Below are 25,989 nucleotides of genomic sequence, written 5' to 3'. Positions count from 1 at the left end.
ACCCTGTTGTACAACTGGATTGTATTTCTATCTTCATCATCAACTGTTATGATGGGATTTTGCAGAGCAAACCGTTATTACAAGTAAACCTCATTTGCAAATGTATGCTTTCAATAAACCTTTGCTTTTAACTTTCTTTAATTCCATTTGGTTTTCTGACATCAGCCCTGACTTAACGCTTAAAGACAAAAAAAGGCTACCATTGCTTTCGAAGAAGGTGTTTGGCGTTGGGTTTGAGAGGGTGTTATTCATTGAGGGCCCTGCAATGTGTCAGCGGATCCCAGCGGGTGCCATTGCCTGACGAGCTCCTGTGGTTTGCTGACCATGTCGTTCCAGTGTTCCAGCTCTCTGCCCCTCGCGTACATGAACGGCCCAATGACCGCAATCCCCAACAACACTGCCAGTAAAGACAAACCAGAGAGACTGAGTACAGATACACAAGAGACTGGAGATGAAATGGTGCCTAATAATAAAAATAACAATAATTAACAAACAACAATTTATTTATTAGTGCCCTTGAAATAACAATTTTAAAATTACAAAATTAAATTTACATAATTAAAATAAACATGGGGTGTCAGTAGGTTTATTTTAGCATTATTTATGATAAATGATATTATGTACATTTGAGATATTTTGAATTAGCTTATTAATACAGTATATTTGGTTTTCATATGTATAGTTATATTTTTATGTATTTAAAATTACATTAATAATGAAATGACATTTTTTTCTATTTAATGAATTTTCTATTTACACATTTTATTTTATTTAGTGCAGTAACAGTTCTTAAAATGCTTAAACTATATTAACATTAGAAAATGTTAATATTAGACATGGAATCTAACTGAATTAGTTTTTGTCATGTAAAATCTACATTTCATTTCAGTTTTATTTCAATTAACAAAAGTAAATGAAACTTTAATAAATATTTTAGTTATTAATAAAAACCTGGTAATATTTTAACCCCATAATATGATATAATATAATATAATATAATATAATATAATATAATATAATATAATATAATATAATATAATATAATATAATATAATATAATATAATATAATATAATATAATATAATATAATATAATATAATATCACAGGAGCAGCAGTATGTTATGGCTGTATATCAGCACTGGTGAGAGGCCTGCGTGCGGTAGTGCCTTATTGTAACACCAGTGATGATACAGCCATATTGCAGTGTGATATTGCGTTTATACAACAGTTTGATGGCATAATCGTGTATATAAAAAAGAAAATCAAACACGGAGAGTCTCAAAAATATTTTTGTAAGAGGAACTACTTTCTTTCGCCATTCATTCACATCTGCAGCTGACATCAGAAGAGCAGAAACCGTTGCTCATTCACTTACATCACTTTAGAACTAGCAGTTGGATGATTCTCTACAGTAATGTCTAAAGTGATGACAAAACAGTTGATTTTGTTGACATTTTAAGATTATAAGGCTGAATGGCATGAAATGCCATCAGTCTACAGAGATTTCCCAGTATTTCTCGGTTGTAATCAGGAGATCACAATAATTAACCTAGAAAAAGCTGAAGCAACACAAACACTACCAGATTACTGTTGTGTTTGCGATAAGGAAAAACGCTAAACACATGCGGGCATTTTTTCTTTTTTCTTTTTACTGAACTTTTTACTAGTCTGCATTAACGAAAACAGGAGACTCATTAGAAACAAACAGATGGCCAACCAAAAAATAACTTTGGGTTATATAAAGAGTGGCCAACACAAAATACATTTATTCCTGACATGTGAGTCCCATCTTACACTCAATAAACTTCAATTAAATGGTATAAATACAGCTCTACAACATACAAAAGAGAGAGATCGACTTAGAACGTCACTTGCCTGTTTAATAATGATTTGATCATCTGTTGTTAGAAATTCCGCTTTTTTTTTTTACAAGTTTTTCTGCTGTAAGGGCTTATTATGCGGTCTCAGTCGCCATCTTGTGGATAGACAATGTCAACCATCTTTGCTCTGCTCAGTATGACAGCAGGCTGATGGATGCTGACGTGCTGTATCTCCGAAATTATAAATATTTAAAATAGGCACTATCCTTATAAATGAACTGCATAGTTGCAATCTAAACAACTACATTCTCGAATAAAAAGTTTCAAAAGTACATTTTGTTGCCCAACAGAAGCAATATTTGTCAAACTGTAGTGAGTTTAATCATCTGCTGTCACTCTATGTGGGCAGAGTAATACACAAGGATGAGGAGGCTGTACGAGTGCTGTTATTAAGGCAATATTGCATAGCTATCAGCCAATCAGATTCCAGAACCAGACAGAACTGTTGTTTAAACATATAAATATAATTATACTAAAACAATGAAACTGCAAAATAAAGTGTTTATATGAAAATTATATAAAGTCTGTATGAACACTAGCAGGACAGTGTTGGCCTGTGCTGATGGAAGTGACTGTCTGATTACCTGGCTTCTCAGTGCTGGGCTGCTGGATCTGCAGGCTCAGACAGGCCGTGTCCAACTGCATAGGCAGAAGTCTGAAGGTAAGCTTCTCATTAAATGATGGGTTGTTTCCTTTGGCCACAGTAGTCCATTTATTCCTCAACACCTGAGTGTGGATCTTCAGAGACACCTGGGCACATACAGCTGGAACCAAGGATAAATGGAAGTTTAAAGGGCACAATGAGTTTTGGTTACTGAATAGTATTTTTATTGTGCTTTTTTATTGCATTTTATTTTTATGGTTTCTCACCTGCTTCACTGCAACACTGCAATCCTCGCGCACGCAGAACCACCACAGTGAGGCGGTGTAAGGACTGATTGTAGTTCAATGATACTTGGATGTCACCATTTTTTGACAGGGGCTATAACAGTAGACAAAAGCACACAATAGCTCCTTTCACACAGTAATACTGGTCAAAATCTGTAAAATTACCAGAATTACTTTACCTGGTCAGTTCATTAAATCTCTTTAGAAGAAATTTTTGGTCATTTTCTGGAAAAGTCTGTATGTGGAAAACAAGGCTACAGAGCAAAATTCCAGCAATTTACTGGAATTGACAGACCACTTCTTATTCCGGAAATTTGCCAGATCAAATTTACTGGTAGTTTTTACAAAGGGCCTGTTCACACCAGAGACTGTAAATGATATAGAATTAGACGTCACCCATAGGTTTCTGAAGAGGGCAAATTAAGCTACAAGTAGGCGTGGCCAACCGTTGCCATTTTTTTCGCACGTCATCGCTCCGATCAGGGGATACCAAACAAGTGCAAAGAGGCGGAGTGTGAGCGGAGCTACAGATGCCTGCTAGCATTATGCTGAAACAGGCTTGTCATTGGGAGAAATGCTTAATACTTCGTTACCTGCAACTCATTTGTGTTCTGACCACATGTGCTTGGCTGTATACTATATTAATAAAGTGTTTAGACTTTTAAAAACACTGCTGTAATACACTGAGCCACTAAGCATTGTTCTTATGTCGTTTTTCTACAGGAGGAAAACGCGAACTACTTCCAAATACTTCAAATATAGTCTGTATTAGTAAATGCAAAGCTATTTATGAAATCCAGGCATAAAACTGTGTGACAACGTTTCAGATGACTGTTCTATAGCCTACAGCTAATCAATCTGTCAGATTCTGGAGTGCATTACAGGTCTACAGAAAATTATAAATGATCTTAAATAAAACAAAAACATTTATAGAGACGGTATATAAGTATATAATTTCACTCACCTGGGAGGCAACTTGAATGGTTTGTGAGCACAATTAAGTGCACATAAAATGCCATATTATCTGATAATTGTAGGAATTATCCCAAAACGCAATTGACTGTGTAAAGCCACATAAAACAAAACAAAACAAAAATATGATGTATATAACGAGTTCAGTGGCTAATCAGCCAGAATCAGCTGAGGTGAAGTGACGGCGACCCGCGAGACCTAGCTGTCACTCAAGTGGCCACGCCCTTAATTATGCAGACTTAATATAACTTAATAACAACTAAACGGATGAGTTAAAAAAAAATCACCCCCTCACAGTTGTCATGAAGGGTAATATTAGCTATATACACCAAGACCATCTTTTGTAACAAGCTGTAAACATATTTTTATCAGCTGTAAAATTGGCCAACTTAGCATTACAGTCAGTGAACATCTGGAGTTCCTGGAGCCAGCCCCCAAAGGTGAGTCAATGAATTGCAGTTTCAGTTATTTCTGTATTGGCTTCACGAGGGACAGTGGGATGTTGCTGCTTGGCTCACACATTATCTCCTTACAGAAAAAGTTTTTTTCTTCTGTGGAAAGGAGAGCTTTTCACATATTAAAAATTAGCCCTAGTCTTTTTAAACCACAGAAAAGTGAGCACTATAGTGTGTGAAATTTCCCCTATATTATTTAATAGGGGACTATTCGAGGAGACAGCCATTTGTACTTATTCATTCCCACAATGCACTATGATAACAAGCGTACAACCAGTGCATGCACGACAGCTAAAAAATATCCATAATGCACTGTGAAAGTCATGCACCAAATAAATTCATGCATGTGACCACAAGATGGCATCCACAGAGGATTCATCAAAGAAACTTGCAAGTTTAATAAGTTTTCATTATTCAGTATTTACTTGTTCAATTAATACTTTAATTTAAAAAGATGCAATTTGCTAATTGTCTGCATATAGTCACTCATTTTAGTCACTCTTTTAAGTATAAACTAATAGTGTACTTATGGAGGGAATAGAGAATCAGCTTTCATCAACATTGTCTTTACTGGTAGCCAATTATGCCATAATACACAGTAAAAATGTTTTACAGTTTCCGTATTTTGTGATTCACAAGTGTTTTCCTTTTATTTACGGTTGTGAATTGCATTATGGGACGTTAATCTCTGCTCTGCCGACTTTTAATGTTGAAAATTTAACTCTACTGACTTTTATTGACATTTGAGTGGTTTGAAATAATATAATGTATAAGTAATAATATAGAGAGAAATAAGTCTGTAAAATAGCAGAAAATGTGCTGGCAGTTTATTACAATGTTTTTGCGCCATAATATACAACACCAACCCAGACAATATATCACTTTAAACTCTTAAAAATAGTAATAAAAGTCACTTTTTCAAAGTTTTCAAGGTTAAAAGGTGTTGGAAGAAAGCTCAAGCTCCTATAATGCAATTCAAAAGCATAAATAATTGGGGGAAAATAAATAAAAACATGAATCACAAAATATGGAAAACTAACATAGGCCATTTTCACAGAATATCAGTAGCAAGCAACATAAATTTTGTACATTTTTGATGTTATGGCCATGTTTAAGCATTAGAGCAACTATAACTCTGGTTTAAGTGCAGCATGAAAAGTTTTTCTTTGTGTTACACCAATCAAAAAGTTGTACATTTTTGGAAAGACTTTGAATGAGTAGGCTATAGAAACCAACACTGTTTGAGTGAATTATAAATTCAATATTAAAGTATCATACTTGATCGCTTTCATTGTCCAGATCCCTCCACTTCACTTTGCCTGCCGCCTCCTTCAGCTCAGAACATCTGAGGGGAATTAAGATTTGGCCCATTAGATGGTGTTTCTTCTGATGGTCCACAGTGAACAAGCTCATGTTCAGAGAGCACTGGTCGACACAGCTGTTGGACACCTGTAACAAAGCACAGGAGTCAGGTTTTCCCTTTTTTAACTCCCCAAAGTTTGGGTACAAGATTTTTCTTTTCTTTTTTTTCCTTTGAAAGAAGTTTATTTATCAGGGGTCTCCACTGCGGAATGAACCACCAACTATTCCACCATATGTTTTATGCAGCAGATGCCCTTCCAGCCGCAACCCAGTATACTGGGAACCACCCATACACTCACACATTATGGCCAATTTAGTTTATTTCACACTTAGATAATGCTCGACTATAATAGCAGGTTTGGCATTCTGTCCGGGAGAGAACTCTGAGCTCAGAGATAGATGAGCCCAAGGTTCCCGCCTGGTCAATGACCATTAGGAGGGATACAAGATATTTCTTGAAAGCCCGTCGGTTAGATTTTTACCTATACCTTGGTTAATAAAGTAATTCTATAAGAAACAATTCAGTAGGCCACTATGTATGCGTTACTTGTGACTGTTATTACAATTTGCTTATGTTACATGTTTTTAGCAAGTGGGAGGAAACCGGAGTGCATGCAAACTCCGCGCAGAGAGTGCCAACTGGCTCAATTAGGACTTGAACCATTGGCCTTCACGCCGATCCTAGAATTGAAGTAGAGGGAGAAGGGAAGGATTGTGTGTGTTTGGGGGACTCCACACAGAAATGCAAACTTCACCCAGGACTCGACCAGCGACCTTCTTGCTGTGAGGCAACAGTGCTAACCACTGAGCCACCGTGTTGCCTTACTTTGAAAGAAATGTTTGTTTTTATTCAACTTAATTGACTGACATGAAATACATTTCTAACATTACAAAACTTTTCTGTTTTAAAATAAATGCTGTACTTTTTTCGATTTATTCTTTAAAGGTTCATAAAAATATATTTAGAGAAGCAAGCTAATTAATACTTAGATATTTAGCAAGAACGCATGAAATCCTTAAACATTAAATATGTATGTCCATTTTTAGAAAACCTTTTTATTTCTAATAACGGCTGTTCTTTTGAACCTAGAAAATATTGGGCAGAATATGATGAAAATACATTTCACTTGGGCAGACAAGAAATGAATACTTTATTCAGCAATAGTGATGTTTACAAATCAGTTTTTCTACAAAGGTCTTTTTAGATTTCTTTCAAGTTTAAATAAATAAATAAATCAGAAAATATTTTGTCAGTATCACAAATGTTTTCAGTTGAGATGGAAAATCATTTATTGATTTCTTAATTTAAAACATTGCTTGATCTAAACTTTGTTTAAACATTTATTTAAAATGTATTTACATTTTACATTATACATTTGAAAATGTCATTAGTTTAAAGAATAAAACAAACATTCATTCATTCATTCATCCATTTTCCTTTGGCTTAGTCCCTTTATTAATCAGGGGTCGCCACAGCATTTGTTTTCACAGTGGATGCCCTTCCAGTTGCAACCCAGTTCTGGGAAACATCCATACACTCTCATTCACACACATACACTCCAGCAAATTTTGTTTATTCAATTCACCTATAGCACGTGTCTTTGGACTGTGGGGAAAATCGGAGCACCCGGAGGAAACCCACGCGAACGCGGGAGAACATGCAAACTCCCCACCGAAACGCCAACTGACCCAACCGGGGCTCGAACATGCGACCTTGTTGTGAGGCAACAGTGCAACTACTAAGCTACCGTGTCGCCAATGCAACAAACATGTTTTACTCAAATAAAAAAAATCGAGAAACAGGTTTTTTTTTTAAACTTTAGTGAATAACTTCAAATTTATGTATGTGCTAATGATCAACACTTTTGTGTCTAGCTCAGCTGTGACTAGGATAACTTTACCAAAATGACCAGTAGATGGAGGCGTCATCTATAAAATACCTCAAAAACTTGTTTTCAAAAACATTCATACACTGAAAAAAATGATGCTGCAAACATGTGTTGAATTTAAACAAAATAAATGTAGTAATGTTCAACTTAATTTGTTTGTTTAAATTCAATCCAAATAAATTGTTTACAACCACTTAACTTAAAAAAATTACTAAATCCAAGGAACTTCATCAACTTTAAATCATTTTTTTCAGTGTACATTCTTCACAATATTTAAAAACAATAATGAAATCTGTCCACAAACAAATCACAAAGTAATTTAAACCGTCTTAAATCCCCAGATGGAAAAATGCTATTGTAATTTATAGTAAATATTATAGTGTTTTTGAACCATACTATAAAGCACTTGAACTAATCTGTTGTGATAATAGTTGCTATGGTAACACAATAGTCTATAGCCTAATATAAACAAAAAACCTAATACATCACATTCTCTACAACTATAACAATACAACACTAATAGGCTACTACAATACACCACATTCTACTGTAGTAACAACTAAAGTAAACTACAGTATTTTCCAGTACAGTTTATCAGATCACAGTAGTTAATACACTGTAAAAAAAATTTATATTATAGGATTTACAAAACTTTGTTCATGAGTGCTACAAAATAATGTAGTACAAAAATGATTCATTGGATTTACTCAATTCTTTTAAGGTAAATGGTTGCAATTTATATGGGATAAATTTAAACAAACAAATACAATTTAGAAATGTTCAACTTAATTAGTTTGTTTAATTTCAGCCCATATAAATTTTTTGCAACTACTTACCTTAAAACAATTGAGTAAATCAAATCAATCATTTGTTGCAGTGTACTACAATATGCTGTAGCATGAAAGTGCTGTAAATCCTATGATATAAACAGTGTAATAAACATTACTATAGTATGGTTCAAAATAGGGCTGTACGAAAATCTGACATTGCAATATTTTGTCTTTCTGCTATATATATATATTGATGACTTTAACAGCTTTATTTGTAAAGAATTCCTCATTTTAGATTGATTGAGGGGATTGTGTAGGGGAGCGAGTCTCTAATAATATATAACAAATAAATTACATTATTTTAATTAATTATTATAGCAAAGATAAAAGTGAACTATAGTTTTCTGGAGAGTCTTACAGTATTTAAGTACAAATATTATAATCATCAGATGTTTTAAACTCTGAAATATTGAAATGATAACACAGTTACACCCCCTAAAGGAATAGTTTACCCAAAAATTATAATTTACTCACCATTTACTCACCCTTCACTTGTTTCAAACGTTTATGAGTCAATAAAATATCTTCTTATTGTGTTCAACATATAAAAGAAACTCCTAAATGTTTGAAACTAGTGATAAGTGAAATGAAAATAGTGAGTAAAGTTTGATTTTAAAGTAAACTATCACTTTAAAATGCAAGCGGATGATAAACTTTTACTCAATTATGATTAAACTCTGCATTGACTATAATCAACTATAATTCCAACTCCACATTGCCATGTTACTACTGCAGATGCGGACATTGCAATATTTATGATGAAATGATATATACAGCGGGGAAAATAAGTATTGAACACGTCATGTTTTTTCCTGGGAATAATATTTCTAAAGGAGCTGTTGACAACGAATTGAACCAGATTTTGGTAAAAACCCAAACAATACAAACATAAAAATATAACAAAAATATCTGAAAATGAGTTGTGAAATAACAATGGAATGACAATGGAAAAAATACTGAACTACTGAAACATATTTAATACTAGATAAAAGGCTTTTTTGGTGACGGTGTTCTGACGATCTGTGCTACCTCATCAGAATGTGCTACTGGTAGCTTAATCTGTCATGTTTCATCTACCAAAACAGGGTTAGCACACATTGTCACCTTCAAATGTCTATCAGAATGAACTACCACATTAAATAAGGATGTAAAAACAGGGGTAGCACATATTGTCAGCTTCAATTCTCTATCGAAATTAACTACTACTCTATTGAACAATGTAGAAAAAAGCGTAGCAGCTTCAAATGTCTATCAGAGTAAAGTACTGCCTTAATTTTTTTTATTTCATTAGTTTTATATTTAATTTGTTTATTAGACTGGTAGTTCATTCCGATTGACATTTGAATCTGACAAAATACGCTGTCCCCTGTTTTTAGACCCTTCTTTAAGGAGGTAGTTCATTCTGATGGACATTTGAAGCTGACAAGATGTGCTAACCCTGTTTTTTTAGATGAATTATGACAGATTGAGCTACCGGTAGCACATTCCGATGAGGTAGCACAGATCGTCAGAACAGAGGCAGCTTAAAGACGCCTCTCAAATGGAGAATGAAGTCACATGAATTGCTCAGGTGTGAGTTTTTCACATACTTCAACAGAGTGTAAACATCTTGATGGTTCTGTGGGTTTCGTCTATCAAATCTGATTGTTATTTTGTATTTTCTATTGTATTCAAGTCAGGTGATTGGCTGGGCCATTTTACAGCTTGATTTTCTTTCTCTGAAAGCATTTGAGAGTTTCCTTGACTGTGTTTTGGATCACTGTCTTGCTGAAACGTCCACCCTGGTTTCATTTACAATGGTGAAAGGCAGAAGGTTGCTGAATAACTACTGAAAGATTTCATCTGCTGTCTGGGCTTTCACTGCCTTTCTACTCCTCCCTTTCTTCATGTGTTTAATACTTTTTTCCCTGCGTCATTTCATTTTATCAGGTATAACTTAATTTGTAAACTAATTAGATTTGTTTTCTTTGCATATATGGATTTCTTTGGTTGTTACCAACATCCAGGGGAAAATTTCAAGTCAACGGTACCTTTAGAAATATGTTCTCTTAGAAAAATGGTAACGTGTTCAACACTTGTTTTCCTCGCTGTATTGTGCAGCCCTAGTTCAAAAGCAAAATGAAGAAGACTATGCCCCAGATAGCGTTTAGCGTTTGTTTACCTGAAACACGAATGTGTCGTTAAACTGAGGATGGCAGCCTTTCCTCCGTGCTTTGGCCTGCCGGTGTCGTCGGTCGTCAGAGGGCAGCAGCTGCAGTTTGACCAGTGTGATGTTACGCTGGCACTGAGTGGGCAGGTTGGCGGCCCGGAGCAGAGAAACCACCAGCTGCTCTTTGTCCTGCTGATAGCGCAGAGCAAACCACAGACGCACCGCCGAGCCATCGGGAAGAGCCCATTCACTGGGTTCCTCTGGAAGCTGATACAGGTCTGGTCTTATGTTGCCCAGAGGAAACCAGCCTCAATAAACACAGAGCAGAATGATAAACCGACAGATTGAGGAGCCTTTGACAGTTTTGAGGAATAATGTCAGACATACTGCCTACTGTTAGAGAGCCTCGCTGACTGTGCAGATCAGGATTGAGATCCCATTGCTTAGCATTGTTGCTTTCCTCCTTCCCGTCGTTTAAATGGGGTGCTCGCTTGAATCGAGGAGGCACAAAGAAAGGAACATCACCTGTCCCGCGAGAGCTGGAAAATCATATTAAGTGCAAATGATTGTAAATGCATTTCAACCACATTTCATTATTGGTGCCAATAAAAAAAATAAGATAAAAATAATTAAACAAATAAAAAAGGTTGATGAGCTAAAATTGATCTATAAAAATTCAGGTTACACTAGTTGAAGTACCGATTCCCACTATTAACTAGTGGCTTATTACCTGCCAATTATTAAGATATTGGCTGTTTATTAATCGGCCTACATATAAAGTATGATCTTCTTCTACATTTCCAATCCTACTTAATAATACCTTAACTATAAGCAGCATATTTGGAGTTTATTGAGCTAAATGTGCCAGTTAATAATTTGTTCATAGTGAGAATCGTACCTTAAAAATAAATGTGACCCAAACTCCATAATGTAGAGTATAAGTAAAAAACACTAATAAAAAATAAGACAATATTACAGTAAAATAGGCAACGTAAATACAAATTAATGTCTCATTTTATCATACTGTTATGTTATTGCATTATTTTGTAACAAGAACATTTTATGAGAGAGAACTGAGTTTTACTTTTTTATTATTATTTATTCTTATATAATGTGACGCAGTGGCGCAATAGATAGTGCTGTCGCCTCACAGCAAGAAGGTTGGTGGTTCGAACCACGGCTGGTTCAGTTGGCGATTGTGTGTGGAGTTTGCATGTTCTCCCTGCATTTGCGTGGGTTTCCTCCGGGTGTTCCGGTTTTCCCCACTTTACAAAGACATGCGATACAGGTGAATTGGGTAGGCTAAATTGTCCGTAGTGTATGAGTGGGAATGGGTGTGTATGGATGTTTCCCAGAGATGGGTTGCGGCTAGAAGGGCATCCGCTGCATAAAACAAATGCTGGATAAGTTGGCGGTTCATTCCGCTGTGGCGACCCCAGATTAATAAAGGGACTAAGCCGAAAATAAAATGAATGAATGAATGTATTATCAAATGTAAAAAGGGGAAACCAGATAATATATGCAATAGTTGTTTATAGTAGTAAATGCATACATTTTTAACAAAAAAATACATTCTATAATAAAAAATTAAGATAGTATAGATAAATAAACAAAATATACACTCACCGGCCACTTTATTAGGTACACGTGTCCAATTACTCGTTAACACAAATTTCTAATTAGTCAATCACATGGCAGCAACTCAATGCATTTAGGCATGTAGACATGGTCAAGACGATCTGCTGCAGTTCAAACCGAGTATCAGAATGAGGAAAAAAGGTGATTTAAGTGACTTTAAACATGGCATGGTTGTTGATGCCAGACGGTCTGAGTATTTTAGAAATTGCTGATCTACTGGGATTTTCACGCATGACCATCTCTAGGGTTTACAGAGAATGGTCCAAAGAAAAGACAATATCCAGTGAGAGGCAGTTCTGTGGCTGCATTGTTGATGCCAGAGGTCAGAGGAGATTGCCCAGACTGGTTCTAGCTGATAGAAAAGCAACAGTAACTCAAATAACCACTCGTTACAATCGAGGTCTGCAGAAGACCATCTCTGAACGCACAACAGGTCAAAACTTGAGGCGGATGGGCTACAGCAGCAGAGGACAACACCGGTTGCCACTCCTTTCAGCTAAGTACAGGAAACTGAGGCTACAATTCGCACAGGCTCACCAAAATTGGACAATAGAAGATTGGAAAAAACGTTGCCTGGTCTGATGAGTCTCGATTTCAGCAATGGCATTCGGATGGTAGGGTCAGAATTTAGCGTCAACAACATGAAAGCATGAATCCATCCTCCCTTGTATCAATGGTTCAGGCTGGTGGTGGTGGTGTAATGGTGTGGGGGATATTTTTTGGTACCAATTGAGCATTGCGTCTACCTGAGTATTGTTGCTGACCAGCAGGATAGCGCTCCATGTCATAAAGCACAAATCATCTCAGACTGGTTTCTTGAACATGAAAATGAGTTCACTATACTCAAATGACCACCACAGTCACCAGATCTCAATCCAGTAGAGCACATTTGGGATTTGGTGGAACAGGAGGTTCTCATTATGGATGTGCAGCTGACAAATCTGCAGCAACTGCGAGATGCTATCATGTCGATATGGACCAGAATCTGTGAAGAATATTTCCAGCACCTTGCTGAATCTATGCCATGAAGGATTAAGGCAGTTCTGAAGGTAAAAAGGGTCCAACCCGGTACCAGTAAGGTGTACCTAATAAAGTGGCCAGTGAGTGTAATTATAAAAAGATGAAGAAGATGAGAAGGAATATATAAAGGAATACAATACATTGATTTGCCTTTTAATTAAGTAAAACATATGACATCCAGCACCAATCTTTTATGCAACCTTTTCTATAAAATGTAGATTTGCTTTAACAGAAGAACTGCTAAAAACACATTTGTTCTCTCAAATCAATCAACAAAACAAGTCATCTGAGATATGAACCATTTGATATTTCTGGTCTTTTTTTTTTTCAATTTTCTTCACAATACAGATTTTCATTGGCACCAGCCCAGCATCCAGTTACTCACCCATATCTGCTGCTTTGTGAAGTCTGAAGCACCGGAGTGATGCATCGTGGGATTGTGGGGGTGGCAGGTATCAGTCCTCTGTAGAGTGTTTGAGTCCGTCTCTTCCTCCACAGCAGATACACCGACAGGCCAAACAGCAGCAGGAGGAGAAATGCAGCCGACAGTCCACAAGCCAGAGCGACCAGCTGATCTGAAGGCAGCGACACAAAAAAAACCCCTCAAACAACAGAGAACATGGCTTGGCATTAACTAAAGCTGCTGTGTGACATCACTGGCCTATGTCTTTCTCTCATGCCTTTTAAACAGACGTGTCAAGTGTCTTGTGTCAACACTCTTTAATACCAGAGATCAGTAATGCAAGAGGTGGAGCACATTGTGTGTCTGCGGATCAAGAATCACAGTATTTCTGGAAAAACAACCGGTATTTTTCTATAAGGAATAACTGCAGCCACCTGGAAGAAGCTGGAGTGCGTGAACAGGTAAGGTAAATCATTTAATCAAGCTCATAGTTGACAATAAGACATTTTATATAGAAACATTTAAACAGTAATTACTATATATTAAAATCAAGTTCAAATTAACTGTCGATGTTTAGTAGAAAACAACAATATACGGTTTAACCACTCTCCTGCATTAGCAATCAAAACACAATAGAATACAATAATATTAAAAATCTATATATATAAATATTTATATATACACTACCGGTCAAAAGTTTGGGGTCAGTAGGATTTTTAAATGTTTTAAAATAAGCTTGTCCTGTCCTACATTTGCTCAAAACATAAATTCACATAGAAAGTATATATTAACATTATATTGAAACATCTGTTCATATTTTCCAGAACAACTGACCACAGAGTTATGGAATCAGAAAAATATCAATCTGTAAACATGTTTTGTACTTTAAATGAGGAAAATAAACATGCGTTATGGATGTGACCAAAAAAGTCAGCGAGTTTATAGTAAACCACATACTTTGTAGAAATTCTGTGAATTTAACTGCACAACCCAAAAGAAATAATGCTAATCAAAAGGATAAGAGTTGGCTCTCTAAAGAACAAAAATTATTGATTTTATTTTATTTAATATTTTTGCATTTACGAGGAAAAAGTGTCATTAAGGATGTGACATCTCTCTGTTATGAATGTGACAGATGTGAAATTGGCACTTGTGTGACTTTGGTAAATCAAATATAATTGTCTGAAAACATTGACAGAGACATTTTTCAGTATTTCTAAAGTACTGTAAAATACTTGCTTACACAAAATAAAAAACCTTAGAAACGGTTTCCGTATTTTGGTGAAAACTTTTTTATGGCAAGGTCGACATTTGCATAAATACAGTACAAATTATAAAATTGTGAAATGTTTTTGCACTATAAAATAACTGTTCAAAAGTAGTTTATAATTTAATTTAATCATTTATTCCAGTGATTTTGAAGATAAATTTTCAGCTTCATTACTCCAGTCTTCAGAGTCACATGATCCTCCAGAAATAATAATTATTATTTTTATTATTATTATTGTTATTAATGGCAATAGTAATAAAAGCATTAATGACTATATAAATAATTTCATTTGAAACTACATACACTGTAAAATGCAGGGTTCCACACAATTCAATCATGTTGTCCCAACACAAATCAATTAAATTAACTTAACACTTTTAACAAATTTATGTGGATTGAACATAAAAAACTTAAGTATCCCAATGAAATCTCAAGAATTGTGTTGATTCAGCTTATTTTAAATAAGTAGTTTGAACAAGCAAAAAAATATTTGTTGAGTGTATAATAAGAAAGCAGTTATTTAAAATTGTAATAAATATTTAACATTTTTTTACATTTAATTATTGGCACCATGAACAGAATAATTTTCTAGAAAAAAAACACCTGACCCCAAACTTTTGACTGGTAGTGGAAATAAGCATAAAAAGTGATTTGTTGCATATTCAAATTGTAAGTTCTAAATAATTTTTTTAATTAGTTTTACAGACCTTTGCAAAGTACAGCAAGTTTTAGACTTAAAATGATATTTCATCCAAAAAAAAGAAAATAGTCACCATTTACCCTGTAGATTTCTGAAAACAAATGTTTATATTTTACCATAAAAAGTGATTTGTATAAATATATAAATATAATGTAAAATATATATTTTAAATATATGTGTATAATATTAAACTAGTTCTACACATCTCTGCAAAGTACAGCAAGTAGATAGTTTATCCAAAGAAAATTATGTTATTATTTTTTTACTCTGATGTCATATTTCTAAAAAAAAAAAAAAAAACATTTTTATGTTTTTCTATACAGTAAAATTCATTGAGGTCTAATATTAAGGTCTTATATATATATATATATATATATATATATATATATGTATATATATATATATATATATATATATATATATATATATATATATATATATATATATATATATATATATATATATATATATATATATATATATATATATATATATATATTTAAACCCCACTGGCATTACTGAGCAAAAGCAATCTTTAAATTATCTTCTTTTGTGTTCAAATGATGATACAGTTTTCATTTTTTTAGGGGAACTGTTTCTTTAGATAAGTGTTTTTCATGCACAACCCCAGCCAATTGAATAACTGAAGCTAAATTAAATGTATTGGTTATATTAACGCTCAATTTGATCATTTTAATGATTTCAAAAGTTAAATTAACATAAATGGCTTTACAATAACCCATTAAGAATATACATATTTTTTCTTAGCATCATTAAAGACTAGATAATTTTGAACAGACATTCTCTCTATTAATACTACTAGAAGAACAATTGACATGCATTTTATGAGAGATTTTTACAGATGATAAGGGAATGGTCCTTTTTATTGGACAAACATTATTGGAAAGTAACTTGTGAGAGTTCTTTGATCACAATTACTTTTTAAGAAGCTACATGGAGTCAAATGTAGTTTAAAAATCCATAAACCATTTACAGTAGCTTGTAAAATGAACTGTTTGTTTTTATTATTAATAAGTAGAGTATTAAAACCCTGAAAAATTCTATTAATATTACTTAAAGAATGTTTAACATACACAATCCCAGCTAATAAAAAATGTGCTATGAAGGTTTCACCACCCTTCTTGTTATTTCTGAAAGCATTTAAAAACTCCAGTGTGTGTTTTTGTATTTAAAACCACTGTTCTTGGTTATATGAACATTTTGAAAACATTATGGGAACGTTACTTTTGAAAGGTAACAATAAAATAAGACGTATAAATAAGATTTAAAAATTATCAAATAAAAGTATAAAATAAAAAGTTTAAAATAAAAGTAAAATAAAAAATCTTAAATTTGAAAATGTTTATGAGATTTCTACTCTTCATGTAGCATATGAATACAAATTATAGCACATTATCAAACACTAGATAACTTTGAACAAACATCCTGTCAACATTACTGACAAAAAGAATAGCTCATATAGTCAGAAAGTTAGCAGAACATTCTCTTATGCTAAAAACGGAACACCTTGTGCCTCGCTGGTAAATAATTGTTCAAATGCATGTGAAGATTATTAGCGTACAGGGGTCAACCAACTGCTCAAGTGTTTAATGGCATAACACAAAAATACATGTCGCTATGACAGCCCTCATGTCAGGTGAAGAAAGTGCTCTGGCACAACAAACACGAAACATGTCAACCCACAACTTATTTTAAGCCGCATTAAATGACTGCGCACTAGTCAAATATTTGCAGCCTGGTAAGACAAACAATGTCTGTTTGTCTTAAGATCCTCTATCACGTAATTTTATATCTGTGTAAAACAGGTCTGGAGTATACAGTTCGTGCAATTGTTTTCTTTACTCACCAGCCATGGATGGCCACAATCTCCTACTGAATAATAACTCCTAACTGAATGATCTCTCTTTCTCCAGTGCTGTCTTTGTGAATCACCGGTTTCCCATTTTGCCCAGAGGCTCTCACCGACTCTCCTGACATCCCATTGAGAGTATAAGCTGTGGTTTCTGAAAGTCTGGTCACCCTACATCTGGACACTACAGTCCCCCTGAGGTTTCCCAGGTTAGTTAATCAACACCGTACACTGGCCCGATATTTATTCACGTCCAGCCTGCATTTATTTCCAAACAAACACAAAACTGGGATGGTGTGCAGTGAGCGTACAAACAGTGACTATTAAGAAGCTAAATGAAGTACTAACAATATGAACTGTCGTGGCAAACGATGAAATGTAATGTGGATCTGATCTCATTGGATGAGCCGCCATTGAGCTCTGAGACTTAAGTTTAATAACTGCAGATTGAATGTTATGGTGTCCACAACTGCATAGTATGCATTTGCTGAGCGTTAATGAATAACTCTTGGACAACAGGGGAAGTTTATCAAGGCTGTAATCAGGCAACACGTCTGCTGTTCCCACAATACACCTAAACGGGGTTGACTTGCGGTTTTAAGACACTTAGTTTACATAAAAATCATCACATCAGATGTAGCAAAAACCTACAGTAATTGAATGGTATTTCAAAATAACTATATCTTGTTTAATTATTAACATAGTCATGGTACCCATAAGTTTTAGAAATCGTTTAGGGATGAGTTCCCCAAACAATGATGTACAGTAACTCGTGGCTTAACTATCATAGTATGATGCATCGTTTGGGAATAGAACAAAGTAGTGACGAGTGTTTCCCAAAACCCGTAGTTTCTCTGTTGCAGATCCATTGTTTGAACCAGCCGAGTTAGTGAAGGACCACAGACACACACATCACAAGATGCGGAGGTTTTTTCTTTCCATTTCCTGTGCGGTATCAAATTCCATTAAAACAACACTCTTCCAGCAGTCCTTACTTCATACACACATCCAATACCTCAGTTTGTCCTGCAGGGCATGAATAAAGTCTTCCTGACTGAAAGTGAAATTGCCGGACTGCAGTTAAAGATGAAAAATAAATAATGAAACACCGAAATTACATGATATTCCGGAGGAAACGTGGATAGCATGGTGATGCAATGATGTTAATCGAACTAGGTGTTATAACATGTAAAACGGGATCATGAAAGGAACATTCAAAAGGCAATTAATGTAAACACCATCGTATTATTGTCTTATTCAGATTAAGGCAAATAATTTGATTACTGATGTCCATGTATACGTAGTCACTGACAGTCCCATATAAGCTTAATCAACGCATACAGTCTAAGGTGGAAACACCCATGATTAGTTCACCTTTTGAGTCTTCAGGTTTTTGAGTCATTCGTTCATCACGTGACACCATGTAAAGAAATGACTCAAAACTGAAGACTTAAGAAATGAATGGATCAAATCTTTTTCCGGCTCTAAATGCATATGATTGGCTTCTGTCTTTCGCATGATGAACGAACGACTCAAACCCAATAGACGTCTTGAAAAATTAACTAATCTTCTATTCCACCTGCACAAATGTGGGCATGCACGAATCTGCCTTAATCTGAATAAGACAATAATATGACTGTGTTTACATGAGTTGCTTTTTGAATGTTCCTTTCATGATCATGTTTTAAATGTTATAAGCACATAATTCGATTTACATCATTGCATCATCACGCTATCCACATTTCCTCTAGAGTTTCATGTAATTTTGGGTGTTTTAATTTTCATTTGTCAAGTTTAACTGCAGTTTTGCACTTTTACTTTCATTCAGGAACATTTCATGCATGCCCCCTGTGACAAACAAGATACTGGATGCGAGTATGAACTGCTGAAAGAGTGTCGTTTTAATGGAATTTGGTACCGGACACCTTATGGGGAAAAACCTCTGCATTTCATAATGCAGGTGTCTGTGGTCCTTCACTGACTCTGTAGGTGTAGCAAATAGTGTCAAACTGCCGTGTGTGTGTATAGACAATTTTTTCCGCAAATTGCAGTGAAAATCCTACATGACGGTAATAGTTTGATTAAGGTGTTTACATATCTGTACTGCACTTCAATAGTCGGCCTACTCTATGTCTTAATCTGATTTCTGTTTAGTTTGATTATGACCTTAAACGGATTAAACTAATCAAAAATGGCTGTTTACGTGTTAGACTCTTAATCAGAGTATTGTCTTAATCATTTTAAAATCTGATTATTGGTGTCCAAGTAAACATACTCATTGTAGGTCCAGACTGCTCCAGTAAGAATTTAGTAAAATTTTTTATTTTTTATTTAATTAGTTTTACTACAGATTAGTTTATAAACAAGACACAATTCAACAATTTTCAGAAAGACTTAAAGTAAAACAATACTATACTGACTGTCCCAATGTAATTTGTGCTGTAGTAGGTACAATATTTTTAAAAAGGCAAACAGAAGTCTATGCAGAAATCAGTGAGTATGTTTACATAGACACCAACAATCCGATTTTAATGCGATTAAGACAATACTCTACCGTGTAAACAGGATAGTCTATACACAGATGGATGTTTGACACTATTCTCTGCACCTACCAAGTCAGTGAAGGATCACAGACACCTGTATCGTGAAATGTGGAGGTTTTTTCCCCATACAACATCTCGTTTGTCACGGGGGCATGCATGAAATGTTCCTGAATGAACGTGAACATGCCAAACTGCAGTTAAAGTTGACAAATCAAAAATGAAATGCCCAAAATTACATGAAACTAGGGAAAAAGTGGATAGCACAGTGACGCAATGACATTAATCGAATTATGTGCTATAATGGGAATCATGAATGGAACATTCAAAAAGCAACTCATGTAAACACCTTAATTATATTATTGTCTTATTCAGGTTAAGGCACATAATTCGATTACTGATGTACATGTAAACATGTAACCTATTTAATGAATGTCCAGACTTTAATGCTTTTTTATTTAATTAGTTTTACCACTTATTAGTTTATGGACAAGGCACAATTCAACAGTTTTTAGAATGACTTAAAGTAAAACAATACTATACTGACTGTAATTTTTGTGTGTTTTACTTTCCTTTTATGTCATTTTTTTCAAGGTGCCCTCAATAACAACATGAAATTAAGGTTGGGCTTTTGACATAAGGGTGGAAACACACCTGACACAACTGATTTAAAGTGACAACAAAAAGACAGCAACTGTGATATTTTGCCAACAAAATGTCGTTAAAGCCACAGCTTCCAAATGTCTCTGTAGAGATGGAAAAAAACAGTCAGGTTTATTCAAGGGCGATTAAAAATGTGTGCATGTTTATACATAAAACAACAGGATTTTGGCTTTACTTAACCTCTGAACCCAAATCATTAATAGACCGAGTATTCTGTGAGCTTGCAATGGACAGGTGAATCAGAAGGATGAGTCACAGATATATGTCATAATGGTTTCCCGGCACCGCAAGCCCTTCTTCAAAGAGACTGTTTTCATTGTTCCCATGACAACTTAAAAAAAAGGCATGATGAAAATTCATCAGCTCCTATTGAGCATGGCTGTTTCTATAGCAACAGGAGGAGAGAGACTGGATGAGTAAGAGGCAGGAGCTATGAGTGTGTGAGAATGAACATGTATGTGTAAGAAAGACAGAAAGAGTATTTATTGTATATCTGATTTCCTTTTCTGGGAACTTAACAGAATCCACCTGTTCCTCCTCTAAACCCCACCCCCTCACTCCCACCCCACCATCGGGCATGCAGCGCTCCTTGGCTTCCCACCATTTTTGTCAGTGTGTCTTTACACCTCCTCCCCCCTCCACCATGGATTTCCTCTCGGTGAGGGAGCGTGTGGTGTGTAATCAGATGACAACGACTGATAATCCAGCAATACACCCACTCTGTCCTGTTCACTTAGAGCGAAGCGAGAGAGCACGGGTGCAGGAGAGGAAAGAAGTAAAGGAGGCGGGAGCTGTCTGGGCAGAAGGGAAGGAGACGAGAGGAGGAAGTGGGAGGTATGTGGTACGTGTGCATGTGTGTGTTTGTGTATGTGTGGAGGGAGGGAGGTTGTTGACTTACCTGTGGCCATGAGGGAAACCGCAGCTGTGTCTTCATAAAGCTCAGACTGAAAGGAATGGTAAAAAGGGAAGTGGAGATGACAAAGGATGACACAAGGCCTTAACTGGACAATGTAGGTTTGCTAATAAATCTTAAAAGGTGAGATCTTTTTTCTTTGGTCTTCTTAGATGAGAGGTGCATTAGTGTTTATATTTACATATGTGTGAGTCCCAGTATGGAGCTTTTACAGGTGGTTAGTTTGTGGGCTGAGGTGGAAGAGAAGGGTTAACAATGAACACCTAGTCAGTTATTTTTAGATACAGCGGGAAGTATCATGTTTTCTCATGATAACTGTGGACCGATAACATCTGTCATTCTGCTAGAGTTGCGGTCATTTTGAACAGGTTATTTCCAAGATGTTGTTTTGTTGGTTATCTTAATTATTAGTCAAAAATTAAATAATATTTAATAACTTGTTGCATGATAGTGCTACTCAGCTACCTTTTGGAATAGTGCTTGTGCAGTTTTTTCTTAATATTTTATGCCTTACCTATTAATATTTGTGTATTTGTTGCAATTGATGTGCTGGATAAACTTTGGTGGTCCTACAGAACAATCAGTTTTATGGGAACATTATCTGAACTCTACAACGTATTTTTTGGCAGATGAAAGCATAGTCAAATTCACCACAACATGCTAATAGTAAACAGTAGTTGGAGATTTGTAGAACTTGTAAATGTTGCATGGTTTAATTCTGCGGAAACCTGCTGAGTGTTCTTCAGAGTTTGCAGATTCTGTGTGGGCATCTTTGGAAGTTAGATTTATATGGTGTGATTTATCAAAAACTCACAGAGGGGCATCAACAGATGGAGATGGTCTAATGATTAAGGATGGGTTGAGAACACAAAAAGGTTGCAGGTTTATTCCTAATTTTTCTCCTGGAAGCTTAAAACCCTAGGTTCTTTATATCACTTGCAGAAATGAATTATTCTTGCAGTTAAAACAATGGCACCTTAATAGCAAGTAAGTAGCGAGTACATTGTAAATATTGTACAGTATTAACATTTGCCTTGAATAACCATCACAGATTAGAGAGCGAGTGTGTTGTAGTTTTGAGTCAGCAGTATGTATGCTGACAGTAGGGAATGACAGACCCAAAAGTGTCTCCCAAAAAATCTGCTGTTCTGGCTAAAGTGTTATGTAAACATGGACAGGCCTGACAAACATTCACTCATGACGCTTAAATGTTCCTAGTAATGAGAAATACACTCTCGCAGTACTCATTTGAAGTCCAGTATACTTTAATGCACAGGACAGTTTGTAAAAGAGTGGATTCAGCCACCTGTTCTGGTGCTCATCTCTGACAGAAGCTGGCACACCTATGTCGTAGCTAATGATCTTAAGACTGAAGTTGGGCTTATCCATCTGTAATCTGGTCAATCACCCAAGGGAGCGATACCTAGACAGCACCCTGTTCTATTCACTTTAATCTATGTGAACGAAGGATAAAAGAAATGACAGAATTATCTACTGTTGAAGTAACGGTTTAAGGGTCAATTGATCATAAATGCAATGCATTGTCTTAAAGACAACAAATGGGAGGAACACGTATGCTTCATACAAATTATGAATATTAGAATTACTAAAACATGTAGTGTAAATATTACACTTTCACAATTTTTTTACAAACAATTTATCATTGTTTGTCTTTCTTTACCAATAGATATTTCACAATGGAGGAAGAACAACGTCCTACATCTGAGATCTACCTCCCAAGCATCAGTCTTGGATCTGTTGACGCTGAAACAGTGGATGACCATGAGCTGCCAATAATTTCTTTATCAAAAAGCTCAACCGAAATGGTGAGCGGACCTCCTCAAAGAACGGAGTTGGCATGGTTTCGCCAGAATTTGCGCAAGAGCGTCAGCAGTGCAGCATGCACTCAAAGACCTGTCAGTCTGGGTGGACCAGCGACAGGAGTTTTTGACCATGAACAGGGGAGCATTTGTAGTGGCAACAGCACACCTGAGACTGTAATCTGGCATGGAGGAACTGCAGGATCTTGGAGTGTCATGGAGGACTCGCCCAGAAGGACTCCAACACAAGATCTATTGCTGGGACAAAATCAGGTCCACAGTGGTGTGAAGTGTGTACCACACTCTCCAGCCACAAATAGGGATTTAAGGATGAAGGGTTTGGTGTGCAAGGAGGGATGTTGTCGATTTTGCGGACCTGCAGAGAACCTGACAGGATGCAGCTGTTGCAGAGTGGCTTGTCAAATGAGTTCTTCGGGTCTAAATAACAGCTACACTCCACAGGGAGTGAATACAGAAGATCATGTTCAGAGCAACTGTGAAAGCCATCATTTAACTGCATGCCATAGATCTACCTGTTCTGGTCACATGATGAATACTGCCTGTTTGAGAAACCCTTGCAGTGTTATTCCATGCCCTGGACATTTGATATCACGGCCTCCTTGTGCAGGAAGCCCCTGTGCAGGACAAAGATCATTGCTCCATTCAGGCTTGCTCGGTTTTCCACCACTCGTGTCCTCAGTCAGTGAGACCAGACTTGACAGCAGAAGTACAGTCCATTGCTGTGGATCTGAGTTAAGGGGGCAGAACTCCTCCTGCCTCAGACTAGATCGTAAAGGCCAGACTAGTCTTAACAGGACAGTCAAAGATGCCACTACCATGACTTCTGACCATCAGCTCAAAGATGCGGGTGTGCAGACCATTTCTGATTCCCTTGTTTCCTCTCTTTCTCACGTGTTTCCTGAAATTAGTTTGAGAGCGGATCCTACCTCTGAAGCACATTTGACCACAGAGCACATGTGTCATAGGACCCCTGTGAAAGAGGTGGAATGGGATGCTGAGGGTATGACCTGGGAGGTGTATGGTGCAGCTGTGGACCCTGAAGAGCTTGGCTTGGCAATCCAAAAGCATCTGGAACTTCAGATCAAAGAGACTGCAGCCGCTGCAGCTGCGGCTGCTCAAACTGAAGACTCCACAGATAACATCAGCAACCTAGCACTGCAGTCCAGGCCTCGGAAGAAAAGCGAAGGCATTATAAGAACCCTACGTAGTTCAGCATGTTGCTCTAACCCAAGTACTGTGGGCGACTGAAACAATCAATGTTGGGCCCCAGCTTGCCTTATTGGTATGTGGTGCCTGGTTTAGGTGTAAGGAAAAGAAGTACTTTTACCATAAAGTGGAAATGCACCCGAACATAACAGACTATTTGTCCTTTAAATAACATCTAAATATTTAAAATATTGTCTGGTTTGTTGACGCTATAAAGGCTCCACAATTGGATTAGTAGTGTGGTGCAAGCTAATGTTGCAAAGAGATACCCATTAAAAGTTTACAGATTATGGTGTTCCACCTTCACACATGGCCTTGTCCCTGTCTTGACTTTTAAAGAACCTTCAAAATTTAATTTTTAACACACAAAGTATATCCAAAATGTCTCTGGTTGCACTTGTTATATTTAGACAAGCAAACAGCAGGTTAATGCTGGTAAACTAGTGGGATATTACAGATACACTTAGATGTCATAAAGGGCTCCCTGGAGCAAGACTTGAGGGTGAGGTCTAGTTAGTCTATGAAATCCTCTAATTAATATTACGATCTATTTTATAGTTTTCAGGTTTATTATGTTGATCTCTGTCTAGTCAATTATGATACTGACACTATAAAGCAGAAAACACAGTTTTTATTTTTTCCTCAGTTGTTTGTAATTGCAGATTAAATATGGTTAAAGAAAACAACGTTCATCTATTTTGCGCAGTGATTTTGATGCAAATGTGGATTGGTCCAGTGATGGTTTCTCCTGGTGAGTTATAGTGGGCTCACGGCCAGAATCAATCCACAGAGCTAAAATTATGAATGCTCCTGGGGTTTGTGGGTGTGTAAAGTAAGGTTCTTTTTGAACATGATGATTAGCAAATATAGACTCAAGGTCAATGTGCCTGCACTTTTATAATACATTATGAGCTAAATCTAAGCCTCAGTTCTATGTTGAGGAACAATCTCAATTAGTGTTAAATGGTAAAGCATGTGTACTTTTGGTACCAAAATCTGAATTGATCTACTCCACTCTTTTTCAATTTAAACATTGAGGTTGCCTCCTATTCCGAACCAATCTTTGGATGAAATGACAATATATCTCAATTTCAAGCCATTTTACATGTTCATAAATCTTACTCTTGTATATAATGTCCATCAAGGTTACCTGTATGTTTGTTATAATATTAAGTTAAATGGTTTATATCACATTTTGTGCTGAATTTTGACTCTTTATGTATACCACGATCACATACTGTGTCGTATACATAATACAGCCATGATTTTATGGGTTAGGGATTGTAATTAGAGCAATCACTGCCAATATTGTTTAGATTTTATTCATTTCAATAGCATGGCACTTATTGTAGATAAATGTGAATCCAGAACCTCTGACCAAATCAACAGTTAGTGCTGCACAAACCTTTTGTTTTGTTTTCTTGCCAAGCAATCTGATTTCTTCTTTTACTGTTCTCTTTTTTATGGACCAGAGCATTGTGATTTAACATAATATAGAT

The 25,989-nt window shown here is 35.9% G+C and overlaps 2 protein-coding genes across 4 annotated transcripts; one reads left to right on the top strand and one right to left on the bottom strand.

Moving 5' to 3' along the window:
- Positions 1-6: 6 nt before the first annotated feature.
- syt15 (synaptotagmin XV) lies at positions 7-17,509 on the bottom strand. Its single transcript, XM_056469732.1, has 8 exons — positions 17,325-17,509; positions 13,470-13,659; positions 10,814-10,965; positions 10,439-10,734; positions 5,475-5,645; positions 2,752-2,863; positions 2,466-2,645; positions 7-397 (listed from the first exon to the last, which is right to left on the bottom strand). Exons 1-8 carry the CDS (start codon positions 17,329-17,331, stop codon positions 249-251), a joined length of 1,257 nt encoding a protein of 418 aa, XP_056325707.1. The 5' UTR covers positions 17,332-17,509; the 3' UTR covers positions 7-248.
- Positions 13,598-25,599, top strand: LOC130238649 (uncharacterized). Of its 3 annotated transcripts, XM_056469730.1 has the most exons (4): positions 13,598-13,948; positions 17,392-17,536; positions 21,268-21,364; positions 23,131-25,599. In XM_056469730.1, the coding sequence occupies exon 4, from the start codon at positions 23,141-23,143 to the stop codon at positions 24,530-24,532; it is 1,392 nt and encodes a 463-aa protein (XP_056325705.1). In that variant the 5' UTR covers positions 13,598-13,948; positions 17,392-17,536; positions 21,268-21,364; positions 23,131-23,140; the 3' UTR covers positions 24,533-25,599. The 3 variants fall into 3 exon arrangements, with proteins under 3 accessions (XP_056325705.1, XP_056325704.1, XP_056325706.1); XM_056469729.1 differs by lacking the exons at positions 13,598-13,948; positions 17,392-17,536 and having other exon boundaries at positions 21,074-21,364; XM_056469731.1 differs by lacking the exons at positions 13,598-13,948; positions 17,392-17,536; positions 21,268-21,364 and adding an exon at positions 21,465-21,566.
- Positions 25,600-25,989: the final 390 nt, after the last annotated feature.

Source organism: Danio aesculapii, chromosome 12 (assembly GCF_903798145.1).
Source record: "Danio aesculapii chromosome 12, fDanAes4.1, whole genome shotgun sequence".
NCBI classification, from domain to species: domain Eukaryota; kingdom Metazoa; phylum Chordata; class Actinopteri; order Cypriniformes; family Danionidae; genus Danio; species Danio aesculapii.
This window is presented reverse-complemented; position numbering and strand designations above follow the sequence as displayed.